The sequence below is a fragment of the Nicotiana tabacum genome, chromosome 9 (genome assembly GCF_000715075.1).
Source record: "Nicotiana tabacum cultivar K326 chromosome 9, ASM71507v2, whole genome shotgun sequence".
Lineage (NCBI taxonomy): Eukaryota > Viridiplantae > Streptophyta > Magnoliopsida > Solanales > Solanaceae > Nicotiana > Nicotiana tabacum.
Genome location: NC_134088.1, coordinates 18,743,243 through 18,756,457, shown reverse-complemented (window position 1 = coordinate 18,756,457; position 13,215 = coordinate 18,743,243). Strand labels below are relative to the sequence as shown.

The window sequence follows — 13,215 nt, the reverse complement described above, 5'->3', positions numbered from 1 at the left end:
GAAAAATATACAAGAATTGTCAAATAAGCTTAACAGGTATGTCTCCATATTAATACTATAGTACAAATTTAATTTCACAAAAGGGAGAATTTAAACTCACAAAATTTTCACCACATGGACCTCGTCCTTATATCACTTCCACCGCGGCTCGTAGCCCTGTTTAAATATTTCACATCATATAAAAAAATACGAGGATCTCGTCCTCAACTCCGAATCACAAGTATTTTGCACATTATGCCAACTAAAATTTTTAATTTTCTTTCTTTTTTCTTTTCAATAAATTCGGTAAACAATTTTCACAACACATAATGAACTCTCATACCAATAGGGCATAAAATTCATAAAATTGAAATCAATTATTCCGAAATCACATCAAAACCCACTGTAGTGAATAATAAAAATTACTTTTGGACTTATAGCCCTCAATGGTGTACAAAAATAAAAATCATAGATACGGGATATCATTATCAAATTTCCCAACAGGGATAACATATAAGTGGGTCACAAAGTTACGAAGCTCAGCCATAAGCGGAGCATAATAGGAGGACTCATCTCAATATTCAGAACCGAATCAAATTAAGGGAAAATATCCTTTTATAACAAATCGGGATCGTACCTGTAACGACACCATCTGGTGTAGTGGCCTCAGCCACACCATAGCAAATATATCAACGGGCTGGGCCTCCCCCTCTAGGGCGCCCTCTACCCGTCTGTCCTCCACCCCTAACTGGCTGTGCGCGTGGGGTAGTAATTGCATTGGAGCCCATAGCTTAAGTGTTCTGATAAAATCCACATCTCCCAGGTATGGGACAATCTCCCATGATATGCCTAGTATCACCACACTCATAACAACCCCTCTGAGGTCGCAGTTGCTCGTACTGAGTCTGTGCCGGATAACTGGAATAACCACTGTAAGGATCTCGTATCGGTGGTGCACTACAAGAACTTACTAGAGCACCCCGAGTAATTTGATGTGCGGACTAAGCTGGCCGACTGCTCGAGCCTCCTCCATAATGGGCCATAGCTGAATAGTAAAATCCACTTAACCCTCCAGAGATTTGAGACCTTTTGGCCTCCTTATACTCTTTTTCCTCACCTAGAACACCCTCGATCCTCCTCGCAATCTCAACTACTTGCTGAAATGCAGTATCAGTTTGCAACTCTCAAGCCACGCATATTTTAAGATCATAATCGAGCCCCTCGGTGAATCTGCGAACTCGCTCTCTAACTATACGAACCAATATAGGTGCATGAAGGGCTAATTCACTGAACCTAATAGCATATTCTGACACTGTCATAGTGCCCTGACGCAACCGTTCAAACTCGGTGCACCACGCATCCCGGAGAGTTTAGGGAATAAATTCTTTCAAAAATATTTTCGAAAATTGAACCCAAGTTGGTGGTGTTGCATCGGTTGGTCTACCTTCTTCATAAACTAGATACCACAGATACACTGCGCCTGACAACTAAAATGTAGTAAAGGAAACTCCGCTCACTTCCACAATACCCATGGTGCGGAGAATACGGTGACACTTTTCTAGAAATCCTTGGGCATCCTCTGAAGCTGTGCCACTGAAAGTAGGTGGACTGTACATCTTAAACCTCTCAAGTCTCTTTTGTTCTACTTCCGATGCCCTTGGCCTGAGCAGTAAGAGTGATGTGTTTAGTTGGGCTCCAGTAGAGCTCCGCCGGAGAAGATGACTGGGCTCCAATTGGGCACACTTTGTTTTTTCATGTATTATTTTGTGATCATTGGATCAATAAAGTTGGACTCTGAATGACTTATATTAAGTTCATTCATAAAGTTGTTGACACTTTGTTAGAACATATTGTACATTGTAATACATGGAAGGAATTGTTTGTTTAAGAGCATGACCGCCATGATTCATGTAATGATATATTCTAGCTAACGTGATTGTTACATAACTTTTAGTTGAGTGATGAAGTCTATGGCCATATTATATGTTTATCTCTCATAAAGGATTATCTAATTTTAATATGTGGGCCAAGTGGGAGGATATTAGAAATTTACTATCTCTTCTAGAGACTTATAATGTGGCATATAAGGTAACAAATTATTTACCTTATCTCCCAAAGGAAATAATATATTAGATAATATTCTGTAGTTATGCATATATGGTAGTTTTTTTTATGGAAAGAAATAATTTTTTATTTGCGTAATTTTTGATAAATTTAATATTTAAACAATTAAGGATATTTTAGTAAATTTATCAGTTACAGTACGATATAGTCAAACCAAATAGCAAAATGTTATTTAACAACAACAAACAATACAATCTATCCAAATATTGTATTCATAAAACGATACAATACAATGCAATACAATACAATATAGTATAATACAATACAATACAATACAATACATTATAATACGATGGGCAACAACCATCCAAACAAGATGTAAGTGTTACACTCTTTACATCATATAGGGAGAGTTATTTACATATATTGGCAAACAGTAATGCGTTTCTGTACGGTGTTTAGTCTTCTTGACCCAAAACAAATCTATAAAATTACGAAGTAATGATCAATTATCAATGCTTATATCATAAACAAAGAAGCAAAACAATAGACATCTTCTTAAAGTGATGGGCGAAGAACATCATATAGGAGAATTTTAAAGTTTTCAAGGAAGAAGAAAGTAGAGCTGCCAACATGGGCTTGACCCGTTGGGTCAGCTCAGCTTAACTCTTTATTTAGATTGTCTTGGGCTAAGATTTTTTTAACCCTTTTAAAATTGAGGTTTATAAGCCTGACAAGTCAGCTCGTCGGTCTTTTATGCTTGACCGAGGCTGGACTGGGCTGACTCGTGGGCCAAATGAAAAAATTATTTCATTCAAAATTTAAAATTTCAAAAAGAAAATAAAACTAATTAAAAGAAAAAGAAGCCCAACATGGAGGAAATGATTGGGAATTTTTCAGAAATAACTATTGTATGAAGGTTTATTGTCGGGCGTAGCCATAATTTAGTTAATTATATTTTGTGGCTACTAATTGCTTCCCATGGGATGTATGTTGTTGTATTCTATTAGGTTGTATACATTGTATTCAATACGAATGTATTCGTTCATATATATTTTATATTGTATTCAATTTTATTGTATTCAATTCGATTGTATTCAAATAATAAAAAATTAAAAATACAGTGATATCCGGTTGTATTCAATTCATTGTATTCATCCGTAGCTACTTTTACATTGTATTCAATTCACTGTATTTAATTCGGCTGCATTCAAGCAACAAAAATTCAAAAAATACAGGTATCTACCACAAATATCTGCCACAAAAAATAACCTTCGAAATACACAAATACATGCAAAATAGAAAAAAAAAATATTGTATTTGCATTGAAAAATACATAAATTTGAGTGTATTTGTACATAATACAATGCAATAACAAAGAAGAAAAGAAAGTTCTCCGGAGATGGCGTCTTCCGGCCAAGCAAAAAGCTGTATACATTGTATTAAACTTAAAAATGGAAACGACAAAAAATCCGACCAGATCTAAGAATACACTATCACGTTGTATTTACCAAATTCGGTCAAACGAACACACTCATATGTGAGATACAAAGAAAGGGAAGAAGTTACAGATTTCGGCATCTCTGTTAGATCCAGATCTGGTGACGCTTCCGATCTTCCTCCTCCATTGTTTTAGCCGCTCGTAATGGTCTCATCGCGACTTCTTAATTTTCAGATTTGGATCTGACGGTGGAAATGAGAGAAGGGAAGAGAGAGATAGAGAGAGAAACAAACGATTGTAGTCGAAAAATTACGACGACTATTTTGTAGTCGGAATCCGTAGTCGGAAAATAGCATTTTTCTGGTAGTGTGTTTAGTTGGACTCCAGTAGAGCTCCGCCGGAATCCCTATTTGAAGGCGAAGATGATCGATTCTCTTTTTCGAAGGGAATTAAAGACGGGGTTGGACGGAGACCTTGCCGAGGACGAAGAGAGAGGGAAAAAAGGAGAGAAAGTCGAGGGAGAAGAGAGAGGGGGTTGAGGGAAAACATTGATACAGTGAAATTACTCTATTTATTTGGCATGGCTATGATGGGTAAATTGAAAAGTCTTTGTAGTTATGAAAAGTAATTAAATTATAAGGTAGTTATCATCCACAAATAGATCTTAGATTTAGCTATGGCATGTAAAAATTTGAGAAATGATTTGTCAGTACAGTTCACAAGCATTTATAGACATGTATCTGATAGACATTTTCAGCGTCTAAGTAGAAAAATAGGGATTTTTACCCAGATAGCCGGCTGGATTCGCTGTTTATTTTTCTAGCCGGTATACATAGATTATGCACTGATTATATATAATCCATGTTATAATCATGTATGTACCGGCTAATTTTAGTTTAAGTGGTCGGGTGGCGGCTATTTAGGTTAAATCTTCAGAAAAATAAGCAACGTGAGTTGCCGCTTAACTTCCATTAAATGAAACTTGAAGAACTAAGACAATTTTGTATTAGCATGAAATATTTACAAGAGTGTTGAGAAAATTGTAAGTACGTAGAAAATGAAGAACAGTCAAATTCCATCGTAATACGAAGTTATTTAAATATTCAGGCTCTGTTTTTGTGCATAAAGTCAAAGGTGTTGTGTTTCATGTCAAAACTGTGATTTGTGCATAAAGGAGTAATTTTGTAAGTCTATTGCATTTCCTAATAACAACGTAACTTTATTCTTATTAATCATAGAATAATTGAAGTCTGTTTAGTATGTTCTTCAAACGCATTGACTTCTCGTTTTTATGCAATAACAGAAGACTAAATATGGAATAGACACACCAAAAGCATTTCCCAAATAGAACTGTATCATAACTTTTCATTGCTAATAAAATGTCTATACAATATAAAGTATTGAATACATCATGATACCCTTCAGCCTTCACTGTATACAAATATGACTCAGAAGTACATAAAATGTCTTCTCCTCTGTCTTCAAACACCATCTTATCCTTGGTCGACTTCAATTCTCATTTTGAAGAACCTGATCCTTGCTATTGGAAAAAGAAAAAAACAAGAACAAAGAATCATCAATCAACAATATTTTGACTTTTCCATTAACTCTAAATCACATTCATAACAAGCAGAAGTTTAAATGAATAAGAGTAACTAGCAATGGTAAATCATGGGGTATACACAGAAGAAGCAAATCTTGCCTCATTCATGCATGAGTGAAACCTTGTCTAAGCATGGCTTGAACAATTGTGGTACTCTTACCAGCTATTTTGGTTTATAAAATATTCACAAATTCTCTCATTATATCTGTCAATGTGTTAAAAATTGACAAATCAAATAAAGCATAATGCTGAGCTCTAAGTGCAGAGGGAATTTCTCTTAGAGATGATAGTAGTCTATAAGATAGCTGATACAGACACAGAAGTTAAAAAAACATATTAGGAAAATACTATCTAGCAGTTGATCGATTTTGCAATGTGTGAGAACATGAATGCTAACAGCATTCTAGAAATATATTTGGAGGTTAATAGAAAGTAAAAACCTAAGTAGAGTTTCTCATATTTCTTCAACAACCATCATAGTTAAAGTTGTTGGTCCATAAGCATCTGACAAAGCTTAAGACTAACAGCAGTTGGACATTTACAATACATTGTCACAATATCAGGCAAGAAATTCACCAATTTGGTTGATAACTCAACCCCAAAAGCTAGCTCGAGAGGTGAGAATTGCCCAAGAACATATAAGGAGATCAATGGCCCTATCCCCATCCGATGTGAGACATGTGGCAATGCCCAGGACTGGACATCTAGTGTGGGGCCCAACATTGGCATTGGCAAACAATGAATTGGGATGGGCTTGACTCCGATACTATCACAAAGAAAGAACCTTGGGCCTAACTCAATCCTAAAAGCTAGCTCGAGAGGCGAGGAGCCCAAGACCGTATAAGGAGACCAATGCCCCCACCCCCCTCCCCCCATCCCCATCCCCATCCAATGTGGGAGAGCTATACCAATTGTAGTAGATTTGTATGATTTTTATTTTTAGTAGATCTGAAAATGACAAGAGAAAAGAAAAGAAATTGGATATTTTTATGGTCATCATACTGGCCAAGATATTCCCATAACCAAAAAAGAATCAGTACTTATATTACATGCTTGCAGCACATGCTCTTGCTTGTCACTAATTTCAAAATTTCTTCTCACACAAATATGTAAAGCTCTAGCTATTATCTTAACAACAAAAATAAAGCACACGACACAAAACTGTGCAGAAATGCAGAAACACTGTCCAGAAATGCAAAACACTATGCGAAAATACAGAATGTTGCCCAAAAATGGAAAAATTCTGTGCAGAAATGCAAAACAATATTTTAAAGCATTCGTAAGCAAAAATTTAGCAGGCAGACTTAATTAGGAAAAGATTGATACCAAATCACCATTAAGAAAGCATGGTATTGGTTCCCCATGTAATTCTTATTGGTTACGTAGGCAATAGAAATTTAGAAGTGATGGGATGGCACCAATGAAGTTATTGCTTGTGACATCAATCACTTTCAACCTCTGTAAATGAGCCATCTCTTTTGGTAAATCTCCACCAAAAGTGTCGTTGCGGATGTTGAGGGAAGCAAGAAATGAGAGGTTTCCAATGTGTGGAGGAATGGTACCTTGAAGTTTCATGCTAGAAAATATTTAAAGCTATCACTCGATGGTGGCGAGAGCCAATGCCAATCCAGCTGCAAACTGGGCTGGAATTAGAAGACCAATTTCTTGCTAAGATATTGTTAGGATGAAAAGAAATGTGACATTTCAAGGCGAGAAGAGCAGCTTGATTAGTGCTAATATTGGGAACAGTTGCCAGTGAAGTATGATAATGAAGCACAAGTAATGTTGGTGTCTGTTCAAACTCATAAAGATGGAGGGGTAAAGTATCACTGAAATGTCATACAGAGGCTTATGAAAGAAGCAGGATTGTAAATAAAGGCAGAGGGGGAAAAAGTCCATGTATTGGTTCCCCTTTGTTACGTTTGATATACGCATATTTGTTCTGACATACTTTTAGAACAAATTTGAGAGACGGAAAGCCAGAAATATTAAAAAACACAAGAAACAAATCCTCAGCTTTTCAGGGTCAAGCAGAGAGAACTTTGCTACAGTGAACAGACTTGAAAATTAGAGAGTATATTAATATTATTGACATTCCCTTGTGTGAAACAATATTTAGGGAGAGAAGATCTCAGAGAATATTTCCGAAAATCTCAACACTCCTCCTCAGTTGGTTCATAGATATCATCCATGCCCAACTTGCTAAGGCATTTTGAGAATATTTGGCTTGACAATGCTTTAGTAAGAATATCAGCCAACTGATTTTCGGACCCAATCTTAGGCAACTTCAAACCTTTTTTAATCTAAGTTTTCCTCGATGAAAAATCTATCTACCTCAATGGGGCTTTCTAAACCTTGCTCTTGATTAATAAGAAGACAACATCCTCTAACCTCTATCCTCATAAATGTTCTTAGTATTTTAAGCATGGACCGAGCGTAAAATTAATGAAGTAAACTGGAGGATTTGGTGATAGAGTTACTTCCCAATTTATATAAATTTAGTATATAAAAATATGTAATCTTTTCTATACAGAGTTTACGTGTGCTTTCACTACATGTACATGCAGATCTTCTCTTATAGTGCTTACAATATTACATATCCCTTTTACCACGTCTTTATGCAATTGAATATTCGGTGTCTTCTAATACTTTTGTAGTTAATGAACCAAAGAGGTTACAAAGTAAATAAGTAAATTAAAGAATCTTCCTTTTTCTTAATAAAAAGAGAATTTTGAACATCCATGCCGAACCAAGAGAACTTATTACATAATCAAGAGCATGTTACATGAATTCCAGGAGAATATTACGCAAACTTATAAATACATTCTGGACCTCACAGTACTGTTGATCCGATAGTTCATCACAACGACACTCGTTACTTGACAACTAAAGACTAATTCTAGGATTATACCATCATGGTAAACATAATTTCTATCTACTTTACTCCATTTGAGATGGCAAAAGATCTTATAGACCAGCCCAGACAACATATCTGTAGGTAACGTAATGCCCCGCACTCTCACTTGGTCTGCATTAGTTTAAAACATGCAATCATAGTTGTTATGGATCATAAACCACCATCAACAGTGGCTCGTGCATTAACCTAAATAGAGGCCTCTAAAGGAAGCGACATTAGATGAACTAAATGAAAAGTTAAGATACAGCCAAAAACCTAGAATCTAGAGCCTGCAACCCCTTAAAGTTATGAAAAAACCAAACCAAGGTCACCTTATACATACCATCACTTAAGTTTGGGAATGGAAACAACTTTGCAGACCACTATACCTAAAGCTTAACTTCGTTAGGGATAGGCTTCTTTAGACCATGACGTGGGGAAGGAAATGTGACAATGATGAAAAAGGCGACAGTGAGGGCAAAGGGAATATCATTTAACAAAGTAAAAGACAAGACTGAAGCCTGTTGGATTTGATTGTCTTATCCATTAACAAAAGCAATGGAAAAAGTTCAAGGTTTTATGTGCTCAACAAAAGAACAGGACCACAGCTAGAGATACAGCCTGTTCAAAGCGACCAAAATAGTGGAATAAATACAGGACCTGATCACAAAAGCCAAGTACACCCAAAGGCTCCTTGCTCTATTCGTGATACTCCCAATCAACTCCAAAACAAACAGTAATGTGAGTTCAATTAATCACCTGGAAAACCTCCAAGAAAACTTTGGTGGATATCTCATTTATGCAGGTTCGAGCAAAGGGAGTCAAACTTTGCTGCACCACCAGGATGGTAAACAAGGTTTACTTTTCTTCCCACATTTTCTTTTGCCAATGGTGTGAGATCTGAAAGTATTTCAAGAAAGTACAAAAATCACAACACCATATGCAGGGTGTATTTGCTTTGAAAAGACAGAATAGGGAGGAGAGAGCGAGGGGAACGAATAGAAGTTAAATCGTGGAAATTAAGCATAACGGGGACATGCCATGCTGCCCCCTAAATTTTTGAATTTCTCAAATGGTCATCCGACTTGCGAATTCTTGCAAAGTCTTCCTTTATTTCTTAATATTTCTGTATTTTTTTTACCAGGTAAAATTTCCCAATTACCGGATAAAGGTTTTGCAGCTGTAAGAGCGATGTGTTCCATGTTAAGGAAGATACACATGATGACAATTCTCAAAAGAGAGGGCAAAGTTTCCAGCCAGCAACCTTAAATCACGTAGATGCAAAACAACTTAATTGAAGAGGAATATTTGGCATTCGGAGTGTCAATTTTGGATCAGCTTCTTAGTCTATAATAGTTTGATCAAGAAGAATCAGGCATATTGATGTCCTTATTGATCCGGTAGAGAGTCAACATAAATTTTTGTGTAATTAAGGGTTTATCTCAACAAAAGACAAAACAAAATTATTCGTGAAGTATATGTGGAGTTAATGAGACCTTCAGCTTTGTCCTGTTCAAGAGAGAATGCTGAGCTTTCCTTGTCCATTACAGCAACTTACTCAGTTTTCTGGCTAGAGGCAATTTGGTACCATCAACCATTCAAGCTTAGTAATTTTTTTTTTTTTGGATCAAGTAAATAAACTTTTTCATTAATAAGAGGGCCAAAAACAAAAGCGGTTGAATACAAGAAGTATACCAAAAAGTAGAAAACCAACACAATACATGATTTCTCTACGAAAGTAACCTAATCTTCTATACAACAAGGAACTTCATGGGTGTAACAAAAGAAAATAAGGGATCGGAGGCTACTCCTCAACTGAGTGAAACTCTCTCTACCTCTTCAAAAGCTCTTCCGTTTCTTTCTCTCCAAATCACCCATATGACTTCTAGAGTGCTAATGGAGCAACAATCCAAGCTCGGCGCCTTCTCCTCCTTCTCCCGCTCTTCCAGCTAAACATTAATTCCTTTACGGTTCTCGACATCACCCATGAGATACCAAACCAACAAAATATATCCGACCATAATCTCGAAGGTAGACCTCAATATATCACTCGCCTCCTTACACATAAACCATCAACTAAGGCAAACAACCTTCTGCTTTCTAAGATTCTAGGCCGTCAAGATCGCCCCTCTAGCAGCTAACCAAGTGAAGAAGCACACCTTCCTAAGGCATCCTCCTCCCTAACCAATAGCTTTTCATAGAAAGACTTAACTAAAAAAAAAACTCTGTTACTCCCCAAACCCCACCTCAATGCATCGTGGCCATCTGTTACAATTGATGTGAAGCAACCCTAACAATCTTTGAAACTCAGTCACCTCCCAATCATGGAAATTCCTCCTAAAACTCAAATCGCAGAAAATCTCTCCACCTTGCATCACCCTAATTTGTTGAACTGTCAGCTCCCTTTGGCATGATACGGTGTAAATGCTCGGGAATTCATCTTTCGACATGTTATCCCCACCCCGAATGATACATTGCCACTAAATTCTACCCATCACTTCATAATATTCCTCCATAACGCACACCCATAAAGCAAATTGACGTCCTTACTTCTGCCCACCCCCCGCCCCCGCCCCCGCCCCCGCCCCGTCCAGCACCCCATATTTGTCTACTATTACCCCTCTCCAAAACGCTTGTTCCTCCACCCCGAATCTCCATAGCCATTTAACCAACAAAGCAAGAAGGTTTTTTAACATTTACATAAACAAAGATGTACAAATAAATAAATAAATAAATAAGAAAGCAAGAAGATTCCAACAAAAACCTAGGTCGCAAAAAGAAGCTATGGAGATAAGAAGGACAATAATAAATAAGTAAAAAAGAAAGCAACTGACCTCAGATTGAAGGTTTTAACCTAGGTCGCAAAGGAGATAAAAAATGGCGGATTGTTTGGAGAAAAAAATTTGGACCATTTCTCGATTTGTGCGTGTCATCCTTGCGCAGGGGCCATGCTAATCTTCTCTGTATCGTTCCAATTTTATCGGATGTCCCCGAAGGGACAAACTCACTTATTCTGCTTCCGCTATATGAATTGCAAAGACTTTTAGCGTTTGGTCGGTGTGGGACTAGCTGGTTTGGTTGGAAACTTGGAATAGAACCAGAAAATGGACTATTTTACGAAATGGGCTGCTTCTGGACTACACTACGATGAAAAGAAACTTGGGCCAGTAGGAAAAAGAAAGGGATCTTTACATAAATAGCCGACCATATTCATTGTTTACTTTTTCTAGCCATATATATAAATTGTACATTGGTTATACACAAGTATACACATATATTATACCTCCAATGGATTTTTTAGTTTAAGCAATTGGGTGGGCAAACTTTGTAACTTCCAATTTTGCATTCATTTTCAAGCACTATATTTCCTCTTTTTTCTTTTTTTCTTTTTTTTAATAGAAATGATATACTATTATTAATGCTACTAAAGTCTATTATATAACTTGATTTGTCTAGAATGCATAGTATATGAATAATAAATTTTTCAAATAAGATAATACAAAAGTAGTTGAAAAATGGTAGATTCTTAAGTTCTCAAAAACTTGCATGTTTCTTTCATATTTTGCTAAGTCGTCCTCCACATAACCAACATGTTATCCTCAATAATATTCGAGCAAATTTTTTTATCATTAGTTAACATATTAACGATATATTTGCAATATATTGCAATCTCTATTGGCAATAGATTTTTCTTTAGATTTAAGTCTTGCTTTAGGCTAGACATTTTGCATATATGTTTGTAGGGTAAGGAATGTATCTAGTTCCCTTTCTTTTTCTTTTTCTTTTTAATCAAATCCACCATATGATGATGGGGTTTAGGCTGATTTCAACCTGTTTATTTCATTCGGCAAAAATATAAAGAGTTAGGTACTATGTCCAAACCTCTTTCTAGTTACATGCAGGATGAACTACGAGAATAGTGATTTCATGATAGTTGACCATTAAAGATTGACAACAAGTTCTAAGTGTTAATTCAAGTAGACATTTTAGGAGCAAAGGAAAGGCATCGATTACCATAAAACCTTCTCTCCAGTATCAAAGAAGGATTCATTGAGAATAATCATGGCATTAGTAGCTCATTTTGATTTAGAGTTACATCAAATGGATGTGAAAACAACTTTCCTGAATGGTGATCTTGAAGATGAGGTATACATGCGTCAGCCTGAAGCATTTTGTGATAAGGACAAAAGTCACCTTATTTGCAAGTTGAATAAATCCATTTATGGGCTAAAGCAGGCTTCCCGCCAATGGTATATTAAATTTCATAATGTTGTTTCTTCATTTGGATTTACGGAGAACATCATTGATCGGTGTATATACCTTAAGATAAGTGGGAGAAAATATATTTTTCTAGTCGTATATGTGGATGATATTTTGCTTGCAAGTAGTGACTTGGGATTGTTGCACGAGACTAAACCGTTCCTTATCCAGATTTTTGAGATGAAGGATATGGGTGAAGCCTCTTATGTCATTGGCATAGAGATTCACAGAGACAGATCCCAAAGATTACTTGGACTGTCTCAAAAGGCTTACATTGAAAGAATTCTGAAAAGATTCGGGAGGAAAAATTGTTAGCCTATAACAGCACCCATAATTAAAGGTGACAAATTCTCTTTGAATCAATATCCACAAAATGTGTTGGAAAAGGAGCAAATGAAAGACATTCCCTATGCTTCGCTTGTTGGGAGCCTTATGTATGCACAGGTCTGTACTAGACCTTATATTGCTTTTACTGTAGGAATACTTGGCAGATATCAAAGTAACCCTAGTCTTGACCATTGGAAAGCTGGTAAAAGGGTTTTGAGATATTTGCAAGGAACCAAGGATTTTAAGCTCATATACAAATACTCTGACTCATTGGAGGTGATTGGATATTCAGACTCTGATTTGGGTGGATGCAAAGACACTGGTAAATCTACTTCAGGATATATTTTACTTCTTGCTGGATGTGATGTGTCTTGGAAAAGTGTCAAGCAGACCATTGTTGCAACATCCATAATGGAAGCTAAATTTATAGCATGCTATGAAGCTACATCACAGGCATTATATTTGAAAAACTTTATTTCCGGCCTTAGGATTGTTGATTCCATTTCAAGGCCATGGAGAATCTTATGTGATAATTCAGCTGCAAAGTTCTTTTCTAAGAATAATAAAAGTGGCAGCCGGAGCAAGCACATCGACATAAAGTACTTCATGGTTAGAGACTGTGAAAAAGCAAGACGTGAGTTTTGA

The 13,215-nt window shown here is 36.4% G+C and overlaps 1 protein-coding gene, 1 long non-coding RNA gene and 1 other non-coding gene across 3 annotated transcripts; 1 reads left to right on the top strand and 2 right to left on the bottom strand.

The window, feature by feature from the left end:
• Nucleotides 1-4,825: 4,825 nt before the first annotated feature.
• On the bottom strand, nt 4,826-11,100 carry LOC142164187 (uncharacterized). The gene is made up of 2 exons (XR_012694793.1): nt 10,818-11,100; nt 4,826-5,024 (listed from the first exon to the last, which is right to left on the bottom strand). It is a non-coding gene; the product is annotated as an uncharacterized LOC142164187 (long non-coding RNA).
• Nucleotides 10,881-10,983, bottom strand: LOC142164544 (U6 spliceosomal RNA). The gene has a single exon (XR_012695302.1). It is a non-coding gene; the product is annotated as a U6 spliceosomal RNA (small nuclear RNA).
• Nucleotides 11,101-12,636: 1,536 nt separating the features above from the next.
• Nucleotides 12,637-13,215, top strand: LOC142163801 (secreted RxLR effector protein 161-like). The gene has a single exon (XM_075220944.1). It carries the CDS (start codon nt 12,637-12,639, stop codon nt 13,213-13,215), a length of 579 nt encoding a protein of 192 aa, XP_075077045.1.